Below are 18,705 nucleotides of genomic sequence, written 5' to 3'. Positions count from 1 at the left end.
TCCCAGGGTTATGGCATAGAGGGCACAGGTAAACCGTCTTTCTCAGAGCAGGATTATACCATCTGAATTTCCAAGTATAAAGAAACCAGGTGGTTATAAGCAGAGGTTGGCAGCAGCTGGGATCCACAGCTCTGTGGTACGGTCTGCTGCCCGCTGAGCTGCTTCCAGCACAGGATCCTGCGGGAGCGGGAGATGCTGATACCAACTCGTTATTTTCAGTATGTGACCCCCGTGATAAAATACGACAGGAACGGGTTCAAAGCACGAGACCGGTTACTTGTTCTGACCCAGTCCTCAGCCTACGTGGTAGAAATGGCCAAGATCAAGCAGAAAATTGACTACGCCACTCTGAAAGGTAACGGTGGGAGTCGGTGCGGGATTTCCCTTCCTGCCAGTGACCATGGAAGTGGGAAGACAAACTTCTGGAACTTGGTTTTTCCAAGATACTTGAAGCAATGATCTGTCTGAGAACGCTTTTTTTCCTGGGGGATGGATAGAAGGTCTGTGTGCCAGCATGCAGTTCCTTGAAGTATAAATTATGAGTACGAGGACACAGCTCTTCCAAATGCTTAAATGCAGGAAGACATCCCTTTATGCTGAAATAAGAGGGGAGGAAAAAACAAAACAATAAAAAACATCCCACCTTGCCTACCCCATTTTGTAGGTGTTTTTTAATCCTGCCGTTGTCTGAACTGTCCAGGGATAGCACACACGCTTTCTGCCTCCTCCCTTACCAAAACAAAGGTAGCACGGAAAGGTATGGAGCGAACAACCGATGCGCTGTGTTTAAATAACCAGTGCTGGAAATGCGTTATGGACAAGTGGATGACAGAGAAATGGATTTCAGAAGGTATTTTGACAACTTTAGATCAGTTCTTCAAAGTAGGAGCTTTGCATTTGGCTCTAAGCTAGCGGGTTGCCGTTTTTTTCACACTTAATAAGGTACAGAGCCCTCCTTCAGGGACGTGGCATCCTTCCACAAACAAGTCAGGGCTGCAGGCTGTTCCTGCAGGAACAGCACCCTCGTGTTGGGAAGGCGATGGTGGTGGTGTGGAACTGGCTTTGGTAGTTTTCCCTCTAATTCTTGGATTTCTTTTGAAGGTATTTCCACCAGTAACCTGAGCGATGGGATTGTGGTCATTCATGTTCCTGAGGACAACAAGCAGAAGGTAGAAAATTGTAATGTGGCTACTGCAAGCTTGTGGTCAGCAGGCAGGTCTTGTAGCTGATGTTTCTGTCTCCCTATGAAATGCTGGGATTACACAATTAATGGTGTTGTCTAGCTGATTACAGAATTAATATTTTACGTTCTTGCTGTCTCTCACCATGAAAGCTTCGAATTATTTTTTTTTTTTAGAAGAGTCGAAGTTGCTATAAATCCTAAATAGTCCCTAGAAAGGATGTTTAGCAAACCAAACTTGTACGTTGTGGTAGTCATCACTGTGTCGTTGGCAGTCACCTCTGCTCTGGCGTCAGAAGGGAGTTTCTCTGCACAATGGCTGCGTGGCTTTTACGTGCTGGGGTGATGCCATGTCACTTTATGCCTTTTTTTTTTTTTTGCCTTTTTTTTTTCTTTTGTTTTTGTTTTCAGGGAGATGTGATACTTCAGTGTGAGCATATATTTGAGACGGTCACTAAGCTCTGCATGCTGGCCAATAAGCAAAACCTCGTGAAAGTTGTGCAGGGAAGGTAAGGAAGGAAGTGGAATGGGTGGAACTGCCCGGGCTGGATTTCATGGAAGAACCCGCTTCAAAAACTGTTAGGCCTGGACTACTTGGGTCAAAACTATTAACATCACCCCAGCAGGCAGTGCCCTAAGCTGATCAGGTCTACTGCAGCAGCATGGGTGTTTTCAAGGCTCCCTTTCATAGGCACAGGGAAGTGAGATGGGAGATGTGCTGGAAGAAGAAAATATATTAAAAATCATTAACCCTTTTTTCTGCGCTGATGAAGCTTGCTTCTGTGACAGCTGCAGTTGCACCTTGCTAGGTGTGCTGCTCATGATCCATCTGCCTAAACCCTGGCCTTGTTAATAGGTGACTGTATTTTAAAAACACTTCCCCCCCCACCCCCTCCCGGCTTCTGCTGTTGTGACCTAGGCGTGAGGTTGTGGGTTTAGTGGTTTCACAACAGATCTCATTAGCACCAGCTCTGAGGAAAGCCTGCTGGGCTGAGCCTGTGGGTCAGTTCAGGATAAATGCTCCTCTCCCTAAAAGACTGAGAAGGTCCTGAAATGTGATTGCTGAGCACAGGAACCTTCTCAGCCATGCCACCGAGCTAATGGCAGGTGGATGCAGGCTGTCTTTCAAATCTCTGCGTGAATTGAAACTGGCATATGAAAGCTGTACTTCTGCTCCAGCTTTTCTCTCTGGCCTTTGCATTTCAATTGTAATTAGATTCTGTATGTTCAGTGGTTTTCTCCAGGTCAGATCTGCTTATCTTCTAGTGCTTAATTGTGCCAGGAAAATTCAAATGCAGGCATGCTCCATTCATCAAACCCTTCTGGTTTTGTGTGGTATAATGCAATTGTTTAGGAAATTTACCCAAGCTGGAGGGCTCTGATCTTCTAATCCAACGAGATTTGCCAAGGGAACAGAAATAAAGGGGGCTTAAAGTAAAGCCTATTGTGAGGAAAGCATCTAACAAGTCATTCTGTATTTGCAGTCTTCAGTTCCGAATTGGCTCTGGGAAGGAAGGGACAATGGTGTTTACCGTCGGGCAGGAGCCTCAGGTCTTCAAAGCCAAAAATGGACAACTAACTGTGGTAAGACCTCATCTAAGCACCGGGAATACGACTTGTGCTTTCTCCTTTTGATGCTCAGCCCCCGCAGAGAGCACAGCTAAGTTCTAGCAAGGGCTCTTTAGGAGTTCAGAGGACTTGATTCCCCTTACAGAGCAGAGGTGTTTGACAGAACTACCCCATCAATATCGACCTACCTAAAAGAATGCATAATAGATGGTCACCGCTGTGTTGGGAGTTGCAGCTCCCGTACCCTGCACGTGAATTGTTACCGCTACTTGCTCTCCCAAGTTAGCATGGGAAGAGGGAGCAAGGCTTTCTCCTGGCTTGGTCATTTAGAGGATCTAGCTTGAGCCCAAATTCCATGTGCACCTGCAAAATGAGGACTCAGGTGAAGTTTGCCACCTCTTGTTGCCTCCCTCAACCAAGTTATTTCTGAAATGGGTTGGGGGGTGGAAAGCATCCCTTGTCACCCAAGCAGGTTATCTGAGAAGGAAGGATCCACCACAGCCGGTGGCAGTCTGGGCAGAACTGCCACTGAAGGGGGAATGAATTCTGGCTCCATACGTAGCTCTGGGAAAGAGGGAAGCTTTGCTTCTGCCCTTGCTCGTGGTCAGGCAGGGAGGTGTGCTAAACCTGCCTCCACCAGCTTGCAGCTGCAAGGCAGAAAATAGCCAGTGTAGCTGGAGGAACAAGGAAAGATGTGGGTCTTTGCTGCTTCACTAGTTACCTTACCACGTTTGGTAGTTAGCTGACAGCTCCAAGAAGAATTACACGCCAAGATGTAACACCCTGGGGGCACTGGTTAGCTGTCCTTGCAGTCCCAAGATGGAGGGAGTTGTCTTCCAATGCCAATTTTTAAAACAGAAACACCACAACCTCTTTTCTCACAGACACCTCAAGGACGTAACACTTACTGTTTTTTAATGATTTAACGACTCCTTCCTTTTCTCATACCAGGTGTCAACCCAGGCAATGTTTTGATGAGAAACAGTTCCTGTTCCTGGTCAGTGTCTTGGCTGGGAACAGAAAGGAGCCTGCAGGATGAGACCAGTACTCATCTCCCCTGGAATCTGATGCCATAGGGCTGCTGTGATTTGAGAGTTTGCTTGCATCTTTTAGGCTCTTTTTTAATAGTTTAAAACTATTCAACTATAGCTAAATAAATTCCATTTTGTTGCTGTAACGTTCCAGTGAGCATAGATGCTTGTTACACAGTCACAGGGAAATGCTTATACCAGAAGTTGGTTCCACACTTAAAATGTCCATCTCTGGTTTAAATTAAAAGCTGAGAGCTCTGGCCAGTCAGGAAGGATTAAGATAGAAGCAAAAAGGCTTCTCTAGCTGTACTTTGAGTCACAACTCACCAGACCTGCATCAAGTGCTGATCAATGAAGTTAACTCTGGTCTAAACCCACCTTTTCCCTCGGGCAGACTGGCAAAGCCTTTAAAACCAGCAGCTCGTCCTTCAGCATGTGGAGATGGTTAAACGTAGCTGGTGCTGGTATTTTTGTCGGTGTATCAGCATATGAAGCTGCTCACCTGGAAATCTCAATAAGCTGCTTTGTCTGCTCTGACATGGGCAGAGATCTTTTTGCTTTTTGAGTAACACTGTCCTGGTTATCCCTGTGCAGCAGCTACAATGCAGTGGAAGCAAAACCATAAAAGAGGACCAAAATGCCTCCTCTTAAAAAGAGGGATGTGCTGGCTTGGTGCCGTCTGGTTCAGAAGAAGCCGGTTTCCTGCTGCTGAACCTTCATCCCTGTCCACAGAGCTGAGGCTGCTCACTCAGGAGTGTGGTAGGCACTGCTGTTCCCCCGAGGTGTACTGGGGCAGCTGGGAGGGCAGGGGGGGAAGGCGGGCATTTTCTGCTGCCTCCTGCCTGGACACTGTTCACAGCACTTACTCTGCTGCCTCATGTTGAGGCAAACGTTTGTAGCTCCTGCTGCAGCTTGCTTCTGGCTAGGCTGAATCCTAGACTTGATCCTTGACTTGCTGCCTTTAAATCCTGGGGTCTACAGAGGCCCCTGAGCCAGACCCCGGTGCCTCTGCCATGGGCAGTGCCAGGAGGTAAAACTTAACACCCAGGGAGGTAAGGGATGATGCCTGGTACTTCTTCCTAAAAGTTCCTTCCAGCTCCACGGACCACGAGGACAGCATGCTTCGAAACAAGTAATAAAATGGCTCACATGTAAATATGAAATATCATCTAATTTATTGTGTTACATTTTTTTTAAAAAAAGTACATATTGCAAACACCAACCGTACACTGAAATCCAGCTTAAGCTTTTTTTTGTGCATGATTATAAAGTGGGAGGGAATGATTGTACAGAACACAGATGAATTTGCTGCTATTGTCCATGAAATGGAACGACTCCATTATGACTGAAAGGTTCTACCTACCCTTTGCTCTAAGGTGGAGCCTGGGGTAGGATCCAAAGCCTGCCTTGTGTAAATACAAGAGTAGCTGCTTTGGTGCCACAACTGTACTCATACAGGCAGGAGTAAACACCCTGACCTGTTAAAACACCTTTACGCCAGGGGTGGGTGGTCACTCTTGCCTCCCCCACGCAGCCCCAACTGTATTACAAGCTGCAGATTTTTAGTCCAGCTTTTGTGCATTATGCTGAGGGACAAAACCACTTCCACAAGTAAGATTTTTAGTCAGCTCTGCTCTGCTGTACTGTCACTGTTAGTGTTTGTCATGGGGTGCCAGAGAATGGAACTGGACAGGTCTGCACTCCCCGTTAATGCAAGAGAGTACCAGAAAATCTAAAGAGCTGCTTGTGACCAGGACAGCTGCCCTGTACCCCACCTTCACCTGGAAGCTGTAGAGGCAAAACCACTTACCATAAAAAGGCTCAAGAGCTGAGAGCATTTGTGCAATGGCATTAACAAAGTCTCTCCACAGACCAAGGACAAGTGGCCAGTAGGTAAAGGACATTTAATACAACAGCAGTACAACTTTACTACACAACTACAGCACGCAGAGGGTTAAGTCAGGAGTGTGTTAAGGCAGAGTCTGCCTATAAATGCAGTAACAAAACTGAAACTTACTCAAAACTCTCCTGGAGTGACTTACTAAATCAATAGCTATATAAACCGCTGTACAAAGATTAAAAATAATCATCCCCTGGTTTTTAAGAACTTAGTTTGCAAAACCTGAAAGAGGAAATCCTGAAGCCAGTTAAGAATCTATTTACAGAGAAGTTAATCACATAGATGCGATCTGTCAGGTGCTTAGCACTGGTGTCAACACGTGTCACCTCCCAGAGCTGAACCTGCTCCTGCACCTGCACCACAGGACGTGACTGGATTTTGAGCAGCCAGTGCTGGGTTGCTGGAGTCTCCCCTGCACTGTACGGGGAAAGCGGGGAGCTCAGCACAGCTGAGGATGGAGGTGGCCTGTCCCTCCTCTCTCACAGGACAGAGCCAGCTCTCTAGCGTTAACGAAGCGAGCAGGGTTTGCTGCAGGACTATTGACCTGTTCTATATCAATCGGCTGGTGTTTCCTTTCACCTGACGCCTGGCAGCAGCACAGCAGGGCCGCTGAGAGATGGAAGCTCGAATGGCTTTGCTGTAGCACGGAGCCCAGACCCCTTTTCAAGGGCAGCAGGTCTGCTACGGACACTCAGAAACCCATAAAACAGCCCAGTAACGTGCCAAAAGTGTCAAAGTACACTGTGCTGCAGCAGCAGAGCAATTCAGAGGGCTTTCTGTCCACACTCCCCAGCTTATCGCATCAGGAAGGTAAGAAGGGAGAGGCACTGGGACCTTCGCAACAATCTGCACTACAGGCTTCTCACAAACATGTTTAAGCACAGCTTAAAACAGAAGCCCACACCTGTCAGGGCATAGCCGAGGCTGCTGAACTACAGCGTAACTGTTCACTGTTGAGCTCTTAGAAATCAGTAGCTGAAGAAGAATGAGTGGAGGAGACAGGTACAACAACCAAATCTGCCACAGACGTCAGCAGTCTGTAACTTAGAAAAGTCTTTGGTTACTAGAAAGATTACCTCAGCCTAACTTTGAAATCTTTTTAGCTTTACTTGATGATCTAAAATTGCAACACTGAACCAACAGTGCTTTATTTTAGCCTTACAAACAAGCTAAATGTAGTTTGGGATGTAACTGCTATTTGAAATAGAAGCATCGGAGTCACAAAGCTGGTGATGCTGGCAACACCTTTGGTTTTTAAAATGTTAACATGCCATTAGCAGCCCTGAGCCAGTAGAAGGAATCCTTGCAGCAGGAAGTTGAGCAAAAGCAAAAAACCACCTCACTGAGGACCAGGAACACAGAGCAGCGCTCTGTGTCAGATGTCCAGTCATTAAGGCCAGATATTCCAGATGAAAGGTCAAAAACCTGCTAGAATAGGCCAAAGTACTCTGTGGTGTCTGCCAAGGTGCCAGCCTGACTGCAAGTTTAAGACTTCCTACGTCGGGTTTCTCTGCCTCTCAGTATTTGTTACATTAACCATTACAGCTGTGGCTCTGCTCATTATCCTTTAGCATCCAGTCCTATTGAATAACACACCATCTTCCACTATAATTGTTACTTGACTCCACAACAGGCAACAAGAGATGAGGAGGTAGATAAAATATTCATTTCTAATAGAAAAGTACTCTTAGAAAACTAGACTACAGAGGTCTTCTCTACACAACATTTTAGCTCTGTCCTTTCACACACAGCTGCCATTTCTGAAAAGACTTGGAATACACTCAGGATAGAGTCGAGCAAGGAATAACTGCCTCTGGGCCACTGTCTACTCCTCTTCCCCATGGTACTCACACTGCCCTTGCTCAAAGCAAGACAATGCTCCTGTATCAGTTACAGAACTGAACTACGGCTGCTGGCCTCCTACCTAGGCTAGGCTGGCACAGAGTGTTTGAACCCGTTATGACTACTGCTTTACCTGTAGTAAAGAAAGCACAGCTTACTGACCTGTGATCTGATGGAAATAAACTCCCCAGCTGAGATCCAGGGTCAGGCAGAAGTTCTGAGAGCTACCGGGTAGCAACACCACCCTAAGGAAAAGCAATCGCGTACAATTTACTCCTGATCCTCCTTTTGGAGGAATTTTAACGTCTTCCACCCTCGAACTGTATGGATAAAGCAGGGGTGGGTCTCCACAGTCCACTGCTGTAGAAGCTCCGCTGAACTCTTTGCAGAGCAGGTCCCAAAAGCTGCAGGGAGCCACGGCCAGCCAAGCCCACGCAGCTCCCCCGGCTCCCTCCCACCGCTTCAAAAGGGCTCCCTCTGCCTCCCAGCACTACAGGAATCCAGTCAGCATGTGTCATTTGTCCTTCCAGGAGTCACACCAAGGCAACCCTGAGCTACCAACTCCACCACCTACAGGCCTGGGAGAAAGGCAGCTCTGCATAGCGCTGGTGTGGTTAGATCAACGCATTTCTCCCACGCCTGAACGCCTAGGAGGAGTCAGGGTCAAGGAGTGCCCGGAGGGAAGGTATATGGCTGACTGACCTTTTTGTTTGTTTGTTTTTTGTTTTGTTTTTAAAGTGCAGGATAATTACTAAAGCCAAAGGAAGCCAGCCCTCTTCCTCCCTAGCCACAAAATACCAAAAACGAGAGTGCTAAAAATTCAGGGCATTTCTCCAGATGCTCAATAGGTCCTTACATTATCTATCATATGCCCAGTAACCTTATTTATTCTTGTCCTAGAACTACTGCATTTAAATACCCCAAATAATCTAGTTTGTTACAAAACGTAATTTACAGACTTTGCTGAACAGAAGTTAAACCGCCTGGTCCTCTGCTGCAGGTAATGGGTCAGACGAAGGGCAGCACCTTCCAAGCAGAGCTGTGACTCTGCGGCTGTCGCTCGGCTCACTGATGCAGATGGGCCCTGTCATCTGGACGTTTAATATGAATTCTCCGCACACGTTCAATGCGCTCTCGCTCCTCATCTTCATCTAAGTGATGGGAGCGGCCAGCTGCCCCTCCTGTGGCTTCCAAGAGTGCGTTGTCAGGTCCTCTCCCATCCTGGGACTCGTACAGCAGAATGTTCAGTGTCTCCTCGTAAATGCGGGCTTCTGGGAACTCCACCTGCCCACCCAAGAAAGAGAAGGTCACTCTTGCCTACTGCCAGTCACTGCAGGCACCAGGTTACCTCATTTTTAATTCTTGATACCTTTCCAATTTTTTAATTTTTTTAATTGCACTCTAGCCATAAAAATCCTTTATAGCACAATCGTTTCTGTTCTATTATTTGCTTTCCGCTTTTGAGACCCAGCAACCAGGGTGGCTTTTTTTTTCTGAGCTGGCCTGCCCACAGGGCAGGCTCAGATTTCTCCTGGAGAAGGAAAGGTGGCACAGGGAAGGCACCCCACTGCTCACCAAGATCTGTCTTTACATGGGGATGTAAACCAAACGCTGTTAAAGGCACAAGTTTGTCTAAAGATAAAGAATTGGACTGAATTTGCATTATGAAATACCACAATTGCCCTATGTTAAGTGCCACAGCCAAGCAGCCCCCGCCCTAACGAACCCACAGGATGAGCCCCACTTTGAATGGCATTGATTATTCCACAGAGATGCTAAACAATGAAAGAAGTGTTCAAAACGGAACAGATGTCAGGATGCCGGTCTGCCAGCAGCTGGGCCTGTTGCTGGAAGCATTCAGGGGTTTACTCCTACCTTTGTCTGTTTCTTCTCAGTAGCGTAAACAATGGAAGTGCAACAGACTTCGGCAATCTTCCGCCCCTGCCCATAAAAAGACCAGCAGCAGATCTCATCTCCAATCACATCTTTTATAAAGAGCACTCTCCCATTAAACCTCAAGGAAAGCTTATCAAATAGCTCAATGTTCTTCAGCATGTTGTCGTCAGAGTTGCTGTGAGAGATGGAGGCAGCAGTCACATTAGGGTAATTAAGACAGCACACACAGCAGAAGGGGGGTTCAGGCACTGAGTATTTACAGACCCATACGTGCAGCTTCCTTTGACTTACTGTGTCTCTACCAAAGCAGTGTTTACAGTTGTTATCCAGGTCTGCAGTGGATAATTCATTTGACTAGTACAAGGAGGAAAACCTGCTGCTGAAGAAGCAGTAATATGTCAACAGTATTGTGAATAATACTGTCCAAGGCCATTGCATTTGTGTACAAAATTCTATCACCCAAATAAAACCATTCCTAAGGTCAAGCTCAGCACCAGCTGGATGGAAACAGCATTATGTCATGAAACATATACATAGACATAAGGAAGGGAGGACAAGGTCCCAGACCACTTATTGAGAACACTGCACCAAGGAAGGCTTCCTATCTTCAACTGATGTGCTCTAGCCCATAGGGAATGAAAGCTAGCAGTTGGCCAGGAGCCTCTGCCAGCTGCACTTCAGTATTACAGGAACTCCTCTGGCACAGAAATAGCACATGCTTAGCCCTCCATTGATGACAGTAGGCTTTCTGACTAAAGTTTGAAATTAATTGGGAAAAAAACTGAGTACATGCCAACACCAATCTGTCACTGATTCTGAGCAAAGAAAAAGCAAATTCTTACCATGGATTTTAGTCTATGAAAAAGCTTCAAAGAACTCCAGCTGAAGTCACTTACCTAGTGTAGGAATATTTGTTGTTGCTTCTGTTATATAGCAGCTTCACTGCTGGCTGTAAAAAACAAACCGCGTATCAGTTACAGGAAGTATAGTAAGGGCTGGAATCTCAGCTCAGTCCAAGACACCACAGCAGAGAAACTGCAACGTGACACGACACCACGAGGCCCAAGCCTAGCAGGATTTTGTTGTTTCTGTCTGTTGTTGCTACAAAACTGTCGTGCATGGGTTAGCAATGGGGCTGCAATCTCCTCTGACCCTGCCTGTGACTAGATCATCATCCACTCTCACCCACCCGCTGCCTTTTTGCCGACCCTGCCTGTGACTAGATCATCATCTATTCTCACCCACCCCCTGCCTTTTTGCCAGGACTAACCATTATTACCAGCATTCTCCCCTCTACCTGTCACAGCAAGCAAGCTTCCAGAAGCAGGACTCACTGATTAGCTAAAGAAAGCATCTGTCATTAATAATCAGAGTGAACAAAATACATGGAAGATCTAACAGCCCTGAGGATCTGCTCTATCAGCCTGCTGCTGCCTACATCCTCTATTTGAAAACCTTACATGGAGAAATACACGGCCAGGCCCAGCCTGAGCAACAAGTGGCTTTTAATTCGGAAGAAATGTTTAGTCTGCTGTAGATTTACACTGCTTTGTAGCTCACCAGTTGCAGGGCATGTATTTCAGGCTAAGCCCATCGCTGAAAGCTAAAGACCATTAATACTTGGTCAAGGTCCCATGCAAGCCCTGGGCAGCAGGCCAGCACCCGCCCAAGCCACGTCACAGCCCGGCCTCTCTTACCTTGTTAGAAGTGGCTATAAGTTTTTGCTCTTCTTTGGAAGATGTGATGACTGGTACCTTGCAGAACGGTTCATATGCATCTTTGTTCTGCTGAAACAAGAATCAAACAGCAGCTGAATGTAAGTAGACCTTAGGGCACACTCACAGCAACTGGGAAGATCCTGCGTCATCTATGCTGAAGAGTTCAGTGTGCACCGAGTGGCCATTCCTGCTCCATGCTCTGAACCAGGCTGGCACTCCAGGTACCAGGCAGCATTCCTCTGGGACCACCTGAGATGTTCATTTCTGCTCTCTACCACTCTGCAAACACAGGGACCAAATGCTAGGTACCTATCTAAATGGCAGGATCTGGAATGTGGCTTCACTCCAGATAGGACACCAGTAACAGTGGCTTCAAACCTAAGGTGAGCACCTCAGAGGAAAATGAAGAACAAAACTGGACTCCCAGCAACCTGTGGATACAAGAAGCTGCTCTGGTCTGGCAAAAGGACCTACCCCATTTTGGTTGATGTGGGAAGAACTAACTTCTGTCTCAGAGCTCACACTGATGACATACTATTTCACCACGTGAGACCCTGATGAAAGCGAAGAAAGTGCAGAGCAGCCAGGTTGCAGCTCCTCGCACACTCCCAGGAGTCAGCAGAGGGAAACCAAGCAACTGTTTATCCCTCACTGTAACAAGGTAGCACTAAATGTTGAGAACGACTCAGCATGTTTTCCTGGCTGTGACCAGACTCCAGGAGATCAATGACAGCAAGTATTTCAATTCCATCCCAGCCTCAAAAAGGCACCAAGTGCAGACCATCAGAAAATCTTGCTCTGCCCAGATGCTGCTTCCCACCCACAACAGTCGCACCTCTTCTTGACCTGTCATTGCAGCCAGAGTAATTAACCTGACTGCTCCTTAGCACTGTGACCTACCTGCAAGGCTGCCTGGCACTCGTCCACCAGCCCCTGGACAAGGTAGTACTTTGCTTCAGCCAACAACTCTTCTATCTCCCTGCGGCTCTCGGGGAGCGGCACAGCCCCATCACGCAGGTAGTTCAGTATTGTCCCAAAATGTTTTCCACAGCGGTCAATCAGGATCCAACCTAGGGACAGGGAAGACCAGAGTATAGAAGAAGAAGCAGAGGCAAATGTGGCAAAAGGCCTTGACACCAGCCTGGGACTGTGGTACCAAGCAGGTTCCTGCTATGAGAGACGAACTCCATCCAGTTCCTTGCTTGAGCTGGTGAGCAGAGCAGCAGAAAGCACAGGGAATTTATCATCTCCTATGTTTCAAGCACAGAGTATAAGGGAGTAAGGTAGGAAGCTCACTTGTTTCTCACAGCTCCCCAGTTACTGACAAATGATTAACTGCAACAGAGGAATGAATACTTGTCATTCTCAAGCCAGCCAGCTCGGTTCTCCCTCTACTCTGTGTCCTGATAAGTTTTCTTGCCTTCTGTCTTAGGGCCCTGTCACATACACCTGTAGCTGTTTCTTACAGCCGGTTTACTAAAGCCAACCAGACCTGAACATCTCAAGGTTGCTGTACTTGAACACAATGTGGGGACCAATGTGATCCGGCAGATGTGCAAAAAGGTCAGCAAGAGAAAGGCAGCACAGACTTGGCAGTGTCATGGCAAACACCGTTTCAGTCCGTATATTCCCAAAGTGCATTAATGTGGTAGAACAAAGTGGTTACTCGCACAATGTCTTAAACTGCTGAAAGGCACGAAGCAACAGCATGCGTAAGCAGAAAGTAATGTACAGCCCCCTGCCCTGGAGCTCACCAGCAACGACTATGTACTGACAACGGTGTGAAGAAAAGAAAACAGAGCTAAAACCAAAATGCTTTCCAGTTAGCTGGCGATGAAAGGATCCACGCTTCACCTCTTGCTGCCAGTCTGTTGCCTGAAATCAAGCTGGACCCTGAGAAATGCTAGCGATGCTGAGGTTTGAGTTTCCATAAATGAACAGATGGCCACTCTTACAGGCTGCAGCTCAGGAATGCAGCAAGGAAACGCTTGTGGGGAAGGAGTCATATTTTGGACAAATAAGGAAAGTAGGTTAAAGCAGACCCTGTATGTTCTGCATGAATGGAATTACTACTAAAGTCTGAACATTTGGTTTAATTTGGAAAGTGAACACAGCCCTTTCGTGCTGTTCCGTGGAAAACGGAGACACTCTCCAGCAGTTCACTAGAGGCTTTCTATCTCTCTCATTACCCTCCTGTCTACATGAAACACAACATGTGCTCGCAATTGTAATTTTACAGAGTGTAATAACAAACTAGAAAGCTGGAGGCAGGAGCACTAGAGACAGAGAAATCAAAGAACGAAAGACCTGACCCAAGCTAATGAATACAGCATACCTATCCACCCAGAGCAGAAAACAGCCCATTTGTCAATGCAGAGGTATGTAAAGCAAGATCTCCCATTTTCAAGAGAAGAGGGAGCACAAGACACTGTAATAACCAAGGACATCCATATTCCACAAATGCAGCCTTTGACAGAGTTTACTAGAGTACACCAAGATGTAAGGCAGTAAAGGGCAGGCTGAGAGCAGAATTATGATCCCCAAACTTCTTTGTTATTATGGCTGCTGTGATTCCCTCTGTAGGCTGTAAAAATCTGCTGCAACTTTCTGTTTACAGATGGCGAAACCAAAGCAGAATTGCTCGTTTTCACATGGAAGGGAGGGATGAGAAAATATTTCAAGCAGTATTGCAAAATACAAGTGACTGCTAAAACAGCTTTCAAAAAACCTCCTGTTTTAACCAAGCAGCCAAGTGTGCAGCCACAGTGAGATGACTCACAGGAAAGCGACCCTGCTGCCACTCAGTCACGGCTGCGCAGAGCCTATGAAGTGAGTTCCAGCTATAGACTTTTCAAGCTATTTTTTAATTGCAGCGTTACAAAGATGTCCCGTGGTCCATTTACTGAGACAGGAATACCTAACCCAGGAACTGCATGTACACACATTTGACTTCTAGGAAACTAATCTTTTGTTTTACAAGAAATCTCAGGGACAGCATGCAAACACTCAAAACTAAAGCAGACTACATTTTCTGACCAAGCTTTGACAGATGAAACAGTAGCCTGACACTGAAGAGTGCCTGATGCTCAACAGTCTTACTAGCAGCTGAATGAAAAACATGCATCCCCATCAACTGGTTAACAGCAGTGGGGAGTGAGGGGGTGAAAAAAAAATATCAGAAAAGACTGCAGAAAAGAAAATTGGAAACAGATGCACCTGGAAAACTCACATCCTTCTATCTCCTCATTAACATAAAAATAACGCTTTCAAAACATGCTGATTTGCTACAGTTCATGAACAGTCTCTAAGCTGAAAATAATCATCTGCCACCCACCACCAGAGAACTCCATCCAGTCTGTTCTCCTGCGGCCCAACTAGCAGCATGTCGTAATTGTTAAGCTTTGAGAAAGAGCTGGGGAGACCGGTGCTGGGGTCAGAAGAATGCATCTAAACAAAGAGGAGGACCCCATGTGACACATTCCACAGACTGTTTAAAAACTTTACTCCTTCCAATTTCTCTTCAAGTCTGGCGGCTTTTCCTAAGAAACACTTTGTTTTGTGCCAGATTTTGGGTGTGACCAGTTAGCAGTATTTTGAAGAATTTCAGATAAAAAGAGTTTCCTTTAACAGCTATAATGCTATTGTCCTAGTTTCCAGCATCACACCAGGCAAGGGGAGATAAAGCAAGAACCACTGCAATGGGAGTGTCTCAGTTACAACATACAGGAAGTATCGAATTCCTATTAAAACACAAACCAGCTAAACGGAACAATCCCACACAGACACTGTGGGATTCACAGCAAAATAAACTAGTGATTTTATGTCTCAAGCATGATATTTTAGCAGATTAAACTCCAGTTAGCCTTGTATTTGCTGTAATATTGCCAGCTGCTCTCCAGCAAAACGTACCTGCGCTGACATGGATTCAGCCTTAGGAACGCGATATACCAGCCCTCCTGCGGTACCTGCCCAGGATGCCCGGAGGAAGCCCCGAGACCACACCAGGGTGGGCTTCCAAAATTAATTTGGAATTTCCGATTGTGAAACACACAGCAGCTTTAGGGCGAGACAGAAGGATACTTCTGGAGTCGCTTGAAGTTAAGGGGAGAGGTCAATGAACTGGTTCAAAACCTTTCCCCTAGAACACCCCTCCAGTCTTCCCAGTAAGGGTGCCGATTCCCATTTGATGGTTTTGGGGGTTTTTGCAATTTTACCCACAGGCTGGCTTTTTTATGCAACCTGCAGAGATCCCTGCGAGGGAGCCCACAAACCAAAGTGCCAATGTTACTGCTTTCCAGCAGCTGAAACTTTAAAAAGGCATGGTATAACACCTGGAACAATGCAGCTCTTTCTTCCCCAGCTTAAATATAAGGACTTGTAGCTAAAAGAGGAATATTCAGATCATTAAGTTGTGTTTGTTACATTTTTTTCTTCCAGATCCACCTCCTCCTATCTCAAGAAAGCTTACCACAAAAGCCCTACTAAATTCATCACTTGTTCCACATGACCTCTAAACACAGAGTATTCTAAAGCACTCAAAACTAAGTCCAAGTCATCTAACCACATACAACATTTCCTATGCTTTCAGCAAGTTCAAAGAAAATTTTAAAATAATTATCCAGTCCCAAAAAAGGTGTTTTGTACCTCTAGGCTCAGCGATGCAGTAGCTCTTGTTAAAGACAGGATACCCAAGTCCATAAAATAGTTATGGGCAAAACGTCAGTGCATATAGAAAACTGTGCTTCCAATTAAACTCAGTGACACTCCCACAAATGAGAGCGCTGATACAAAACTATGCTACCAGCTGTAGTTACCACAAACACCTTTTAGCTATGTTATTAATTTAATCACAATGTTTTATAGAATGTCAGCAGAAGATAAAATCAATGTATCTGGTAGGGAAGTGTTTGAGCTGCTCCTTTAGAAGACTGTAGTTTGACATAATGCGCATTCCTTCTTTCCAGACACATTTTTAAATAATGTGGAGAGACCTATTTACTCATTCTCTCCTTTTATTGTAATACTATAGCAAACTTTCTGAAATTTTTGCAACTGGTTCTGTTTTAGTGAAGCTAACAGTCAACATTCTTACAAGAAAAGAGTTCCATTTCAAAATATCAGCTTTTACCTCATAAACCCTTCCCCTATGTTCAGGGCAAATTTTATACTTAAAGTTAAGAAAAGAAGATGAGGGAACTGACTTCTGAGTTTCAAAGTAAATACGCAAGTCCTGACTCATAGTTTCTCAACCACTAGCCCGACCATTTTCCATATGCTCTAGAGCTTTAGTGTTACTATTTCATAAGAAAAAGACCCCCCATGCTATCTGGATGGGAAGCCTTAGGAGTCCTTACTGTCCTTTTTGTTGTTTACTCAACTGTTGAAGTCATATGTGCCTTCTGTTCCACATCTTTTCTCAGCTGTACAAGCTATGAGTTTTAACACTAATAAGATGTAGAAATATATACAGGTGCCACTCTCTGCCCTCTAACATTTTTCTCCAAGCCCTTCTGCCCTATTTCCACTGAAAAGAAAGCCAGTGCAAGGGACATGGGGAACAGCCCCTTACCTTCACTATCCGTGAGGACTTCCATTCGGCCGCTGAACATGGCCTTGAGCATGGTGTCCTGCTTGGTCAGGGTCTGCATGGTGGTGTAGTAGAGAGCACCGCCGATGTTCAGCTTGACATACTTGGAGCTCGGACTCGTCCCTTTGAAGGAGGTTGTGCGAGTTGCAGCCGCCGGCACTGCTGAGCTCACCACACTTTCTCCCGACATCTCTTCCTGCAAGCAAGGAATTACCAGTTAGACTTGCAGTTCCACTGCATGACACCCCACTTCATGTTACCATTGGTTATTTTACACAGAAGTAGTCATAGATGTGCTGAGCATTACCAGCCTTGGCTCCTCTGTGCCTCTTTGCAAAGTTCTCAAATCTTTTAGATGTTTAAGTGTGTCTTCTTTCCGTCAGTGACATAAACTACCCAAAGAACATAAATCAACTCGACCAGCAAAGAACCCTGTGAATGCTGAGCAGTATTTTTACACTGCAAAAAACAATACTTTCCCACCAAAACTGCATTCTTTTATTTCACAACTTCTAAAGCTTAAGCTCTTACTTCATCAGTAATCTGGTATGCAATTGGGCAATTCCCAATACGCAGAGCTTGAGCAGATGATTCCTGCGTGTTAAAATGAAGACTATCCACAGATTTTCTTGAGGCTTTTTTTTTCCTTAAAGCATATGAGGCTCTACAGAGAGCACACACAAACTTCCCACTCTCTTCCCTGCCCTCCCACATTTCTCAGCACACCAAACCCCAATGTCTAACATTCCCTACTACCTCTGCTCGCAGTCCCCAGACAAAGTGGACTCCAGTCGTACTCCTATTTGGTCAGCTAACTCCTAATTAGTCAGCTAACAAGGTCACACGCTGTAACAGGAACATATAAGCTTAGCACCGCAAATGCTCTGAGAGCAGCTAACAAATCCTTAATCAAGCTGCATCTCTGCAGTTAACTGTTTTGCCTCAAAACGTGACAGGACGGGATGATTATCGCTCTGCCATCCAGGCAGACCCAAGTCCTACAACTTCCAGAGAACGCTGGCCGACTCCTGTACTGAACGATTTTTGCTCCACTAGTCATGAAAAGCAGAACTACCATATGGCAAATCTGAACAGAGCTGTAGTTACGTGTCCACATTGTGTTTCACAAGGTGAGGCAGCGGATCAGGCAGAGATGGCCACAGAGGACCATGCCCTCTGCCACGGAGCCGGCCCTGGGCTCTCTGGAGTGCAAAGGCACCAGTCTCAGCCTCAGCTCCACACTCTGGATCCCTCCAGCAGCCAAACACCCCACCGCCAGGCCCGGAGCCCAGCCCGGGGTCCCAGAGCAGGGTCCTGCCCTGCAGTATGACCCGGCGCACCAGGCCGCACCCTGCCACCCCCAAGGCACCCCCCGGGGCTGCACCCCGAGCCCCCCAGACCTGCCCTCCCCACAACATGCCGGCCTCTGGCTAAGGACCAGACCATCCCCACATCAGAATCAGACCGTTGGCACCCCGACTTCTGGGAGCCTTATCCCGCCCAGGAGCCCTGTGCCTGCCCCCCGCTCCCTCAGCACCCCACCCTGGGGGCTGGACCACCCCCACACCCCGCAACCTCCGCCCCCTTCCCAGTACCTCGCCTCCGGGGACTGAACGCCCCCAAAGCCCGCCCCGGCCCCCCTCCCCGTGCACCCCGCGCCGAGGGCCGCATCCCCACCTCCTCCCGCACCTCACCCCGCACAAGGCCGGCGCCCCCTCCCGCGCCGCTCCCCGCGAAGGCCCCCACCCGGGGCCCCCGCTACCCACAGCCTCCCTCAGACCCCCCAGCCCCACGGGCCAGGCCCCCCCCAGCCGCCCCCAGCGCCCCGGCCCCCCCTCACCATGAACGGTGCCGCGCAGCCCCACGGACCGAGCGAGCGGGAGCGCCGGGGCGGGGGGAACTTCCGTCCCGCTGGCGTCACTTCCGCCCCCGCCCGGGTGCGCCGCCAAACCCTTCCGCTGTCCCGCTCGGCCTCCCCGGGC

General features: G+C 47.2%; 2 protein-coding genes across 4 annotated transcripts in view; one reads left to right on the top strand and one right to left on the bottom strand.

Annotated features, from left to right (window-relative positions):
• MYO1H (myosin IH) overlaps positions 1–5,681 on the top strand; it is a 41,595-nt gene extending 35,914 nt beyond the window's left edge. Inside the window, exons 28-32 of the mRNA XM_080373422.1 lie at positions 220–355; positions 1,102–1,169; positions 1,592–1,689; positions 2,665–2,764; positions 3,701–5,681. Of these exons, the coding sequence (XP_080229548.1) occupies positions 220–355; positions 1,102–1,169; positions 1,592–1,689; positions 2,665–2,764; positions 3,701–3,724 (426 nt within the window). The 3' untranslated portion in view covers positions 3,725–5,681. The remainder of the gene's footprint in view (positions 1–219; positions 356–1,101; positions 1,170–1,591; positions 1,690–2,664; positions 2,765–3,700) is intronic.
• KCTD10 (potassium channel tetramerization domain containing 10) lies at positions 4,933–18,693 on the bottom strand. Of its 3 annotated transcripts, none has more exons than XM_080374089.1 (7): positions 18,564–18,693; positions 16,706–16,919; positions 12,037–12,206; positions 11,116–11,205; positions 10,315–10,367; positions 9,398–9,593; positions 4,933–8,806 (listed from the first exon to the last, which is right to left on the bottom strand). In XM_080374089.1, the coding sequence occupies exons 1-7, from the start codon at positions 18,564–18,566 to the stop codon at positions 8,588–8,590; spliced, it is 945 nt and encodes a 314-aa protein (XP_080230215.1). In that variant the 5' UTR covers positions 18,567–18,693; the 3' UTR covers positions 4,933–8,587. The 3 variants fall into 3 exon arrangements, with proteins under 3 accessions (XP_080230215.1, XP_080230216.1, XP_080230217.1); XM_080374090.1 differs by having other exon boundaries at positions 11,116–11,202; XM_080374091.1 differs by lacking the exon at positions 18,564–18,693 and adding an exon at positions 17,480–17,990.
• Positions 18,694–18,705: the final 12 nt, after the last annotated feature.

This window comes from Falco punctatus (assembly GCF_963210335.1).
Source record: "Falco punctatus genome assembly, chromosome: 1".
Classification (NCBI taxonomy): Eukaryota; Metazoa; Chordata; class Aves; order Falconiformes; family Falconidae; genus Falco; species Falco punctatus.
This window is presented reverse-complemented; position numbering and strand designations above follow the sequence as displayed.

Coding starts and splice junctions, on each gene's coding strand:
- KCTD10 (XM_080374089.1), bottom strand. Junction 12,207..16,705: donor AGTCCTCACGGATAGTGAAG/GTAAGGGGCTGT, acceptor CCCTGTCCCTAG/GTTGGATCCTGATTGACCGC. Junction 11,206..12,036: donor AGTGCCAGGCAGCCTTGCAG/GTAGGTCACAGT, acceptor TTCTTGTTTCAG/CAGAACAAAGATGCATATGA.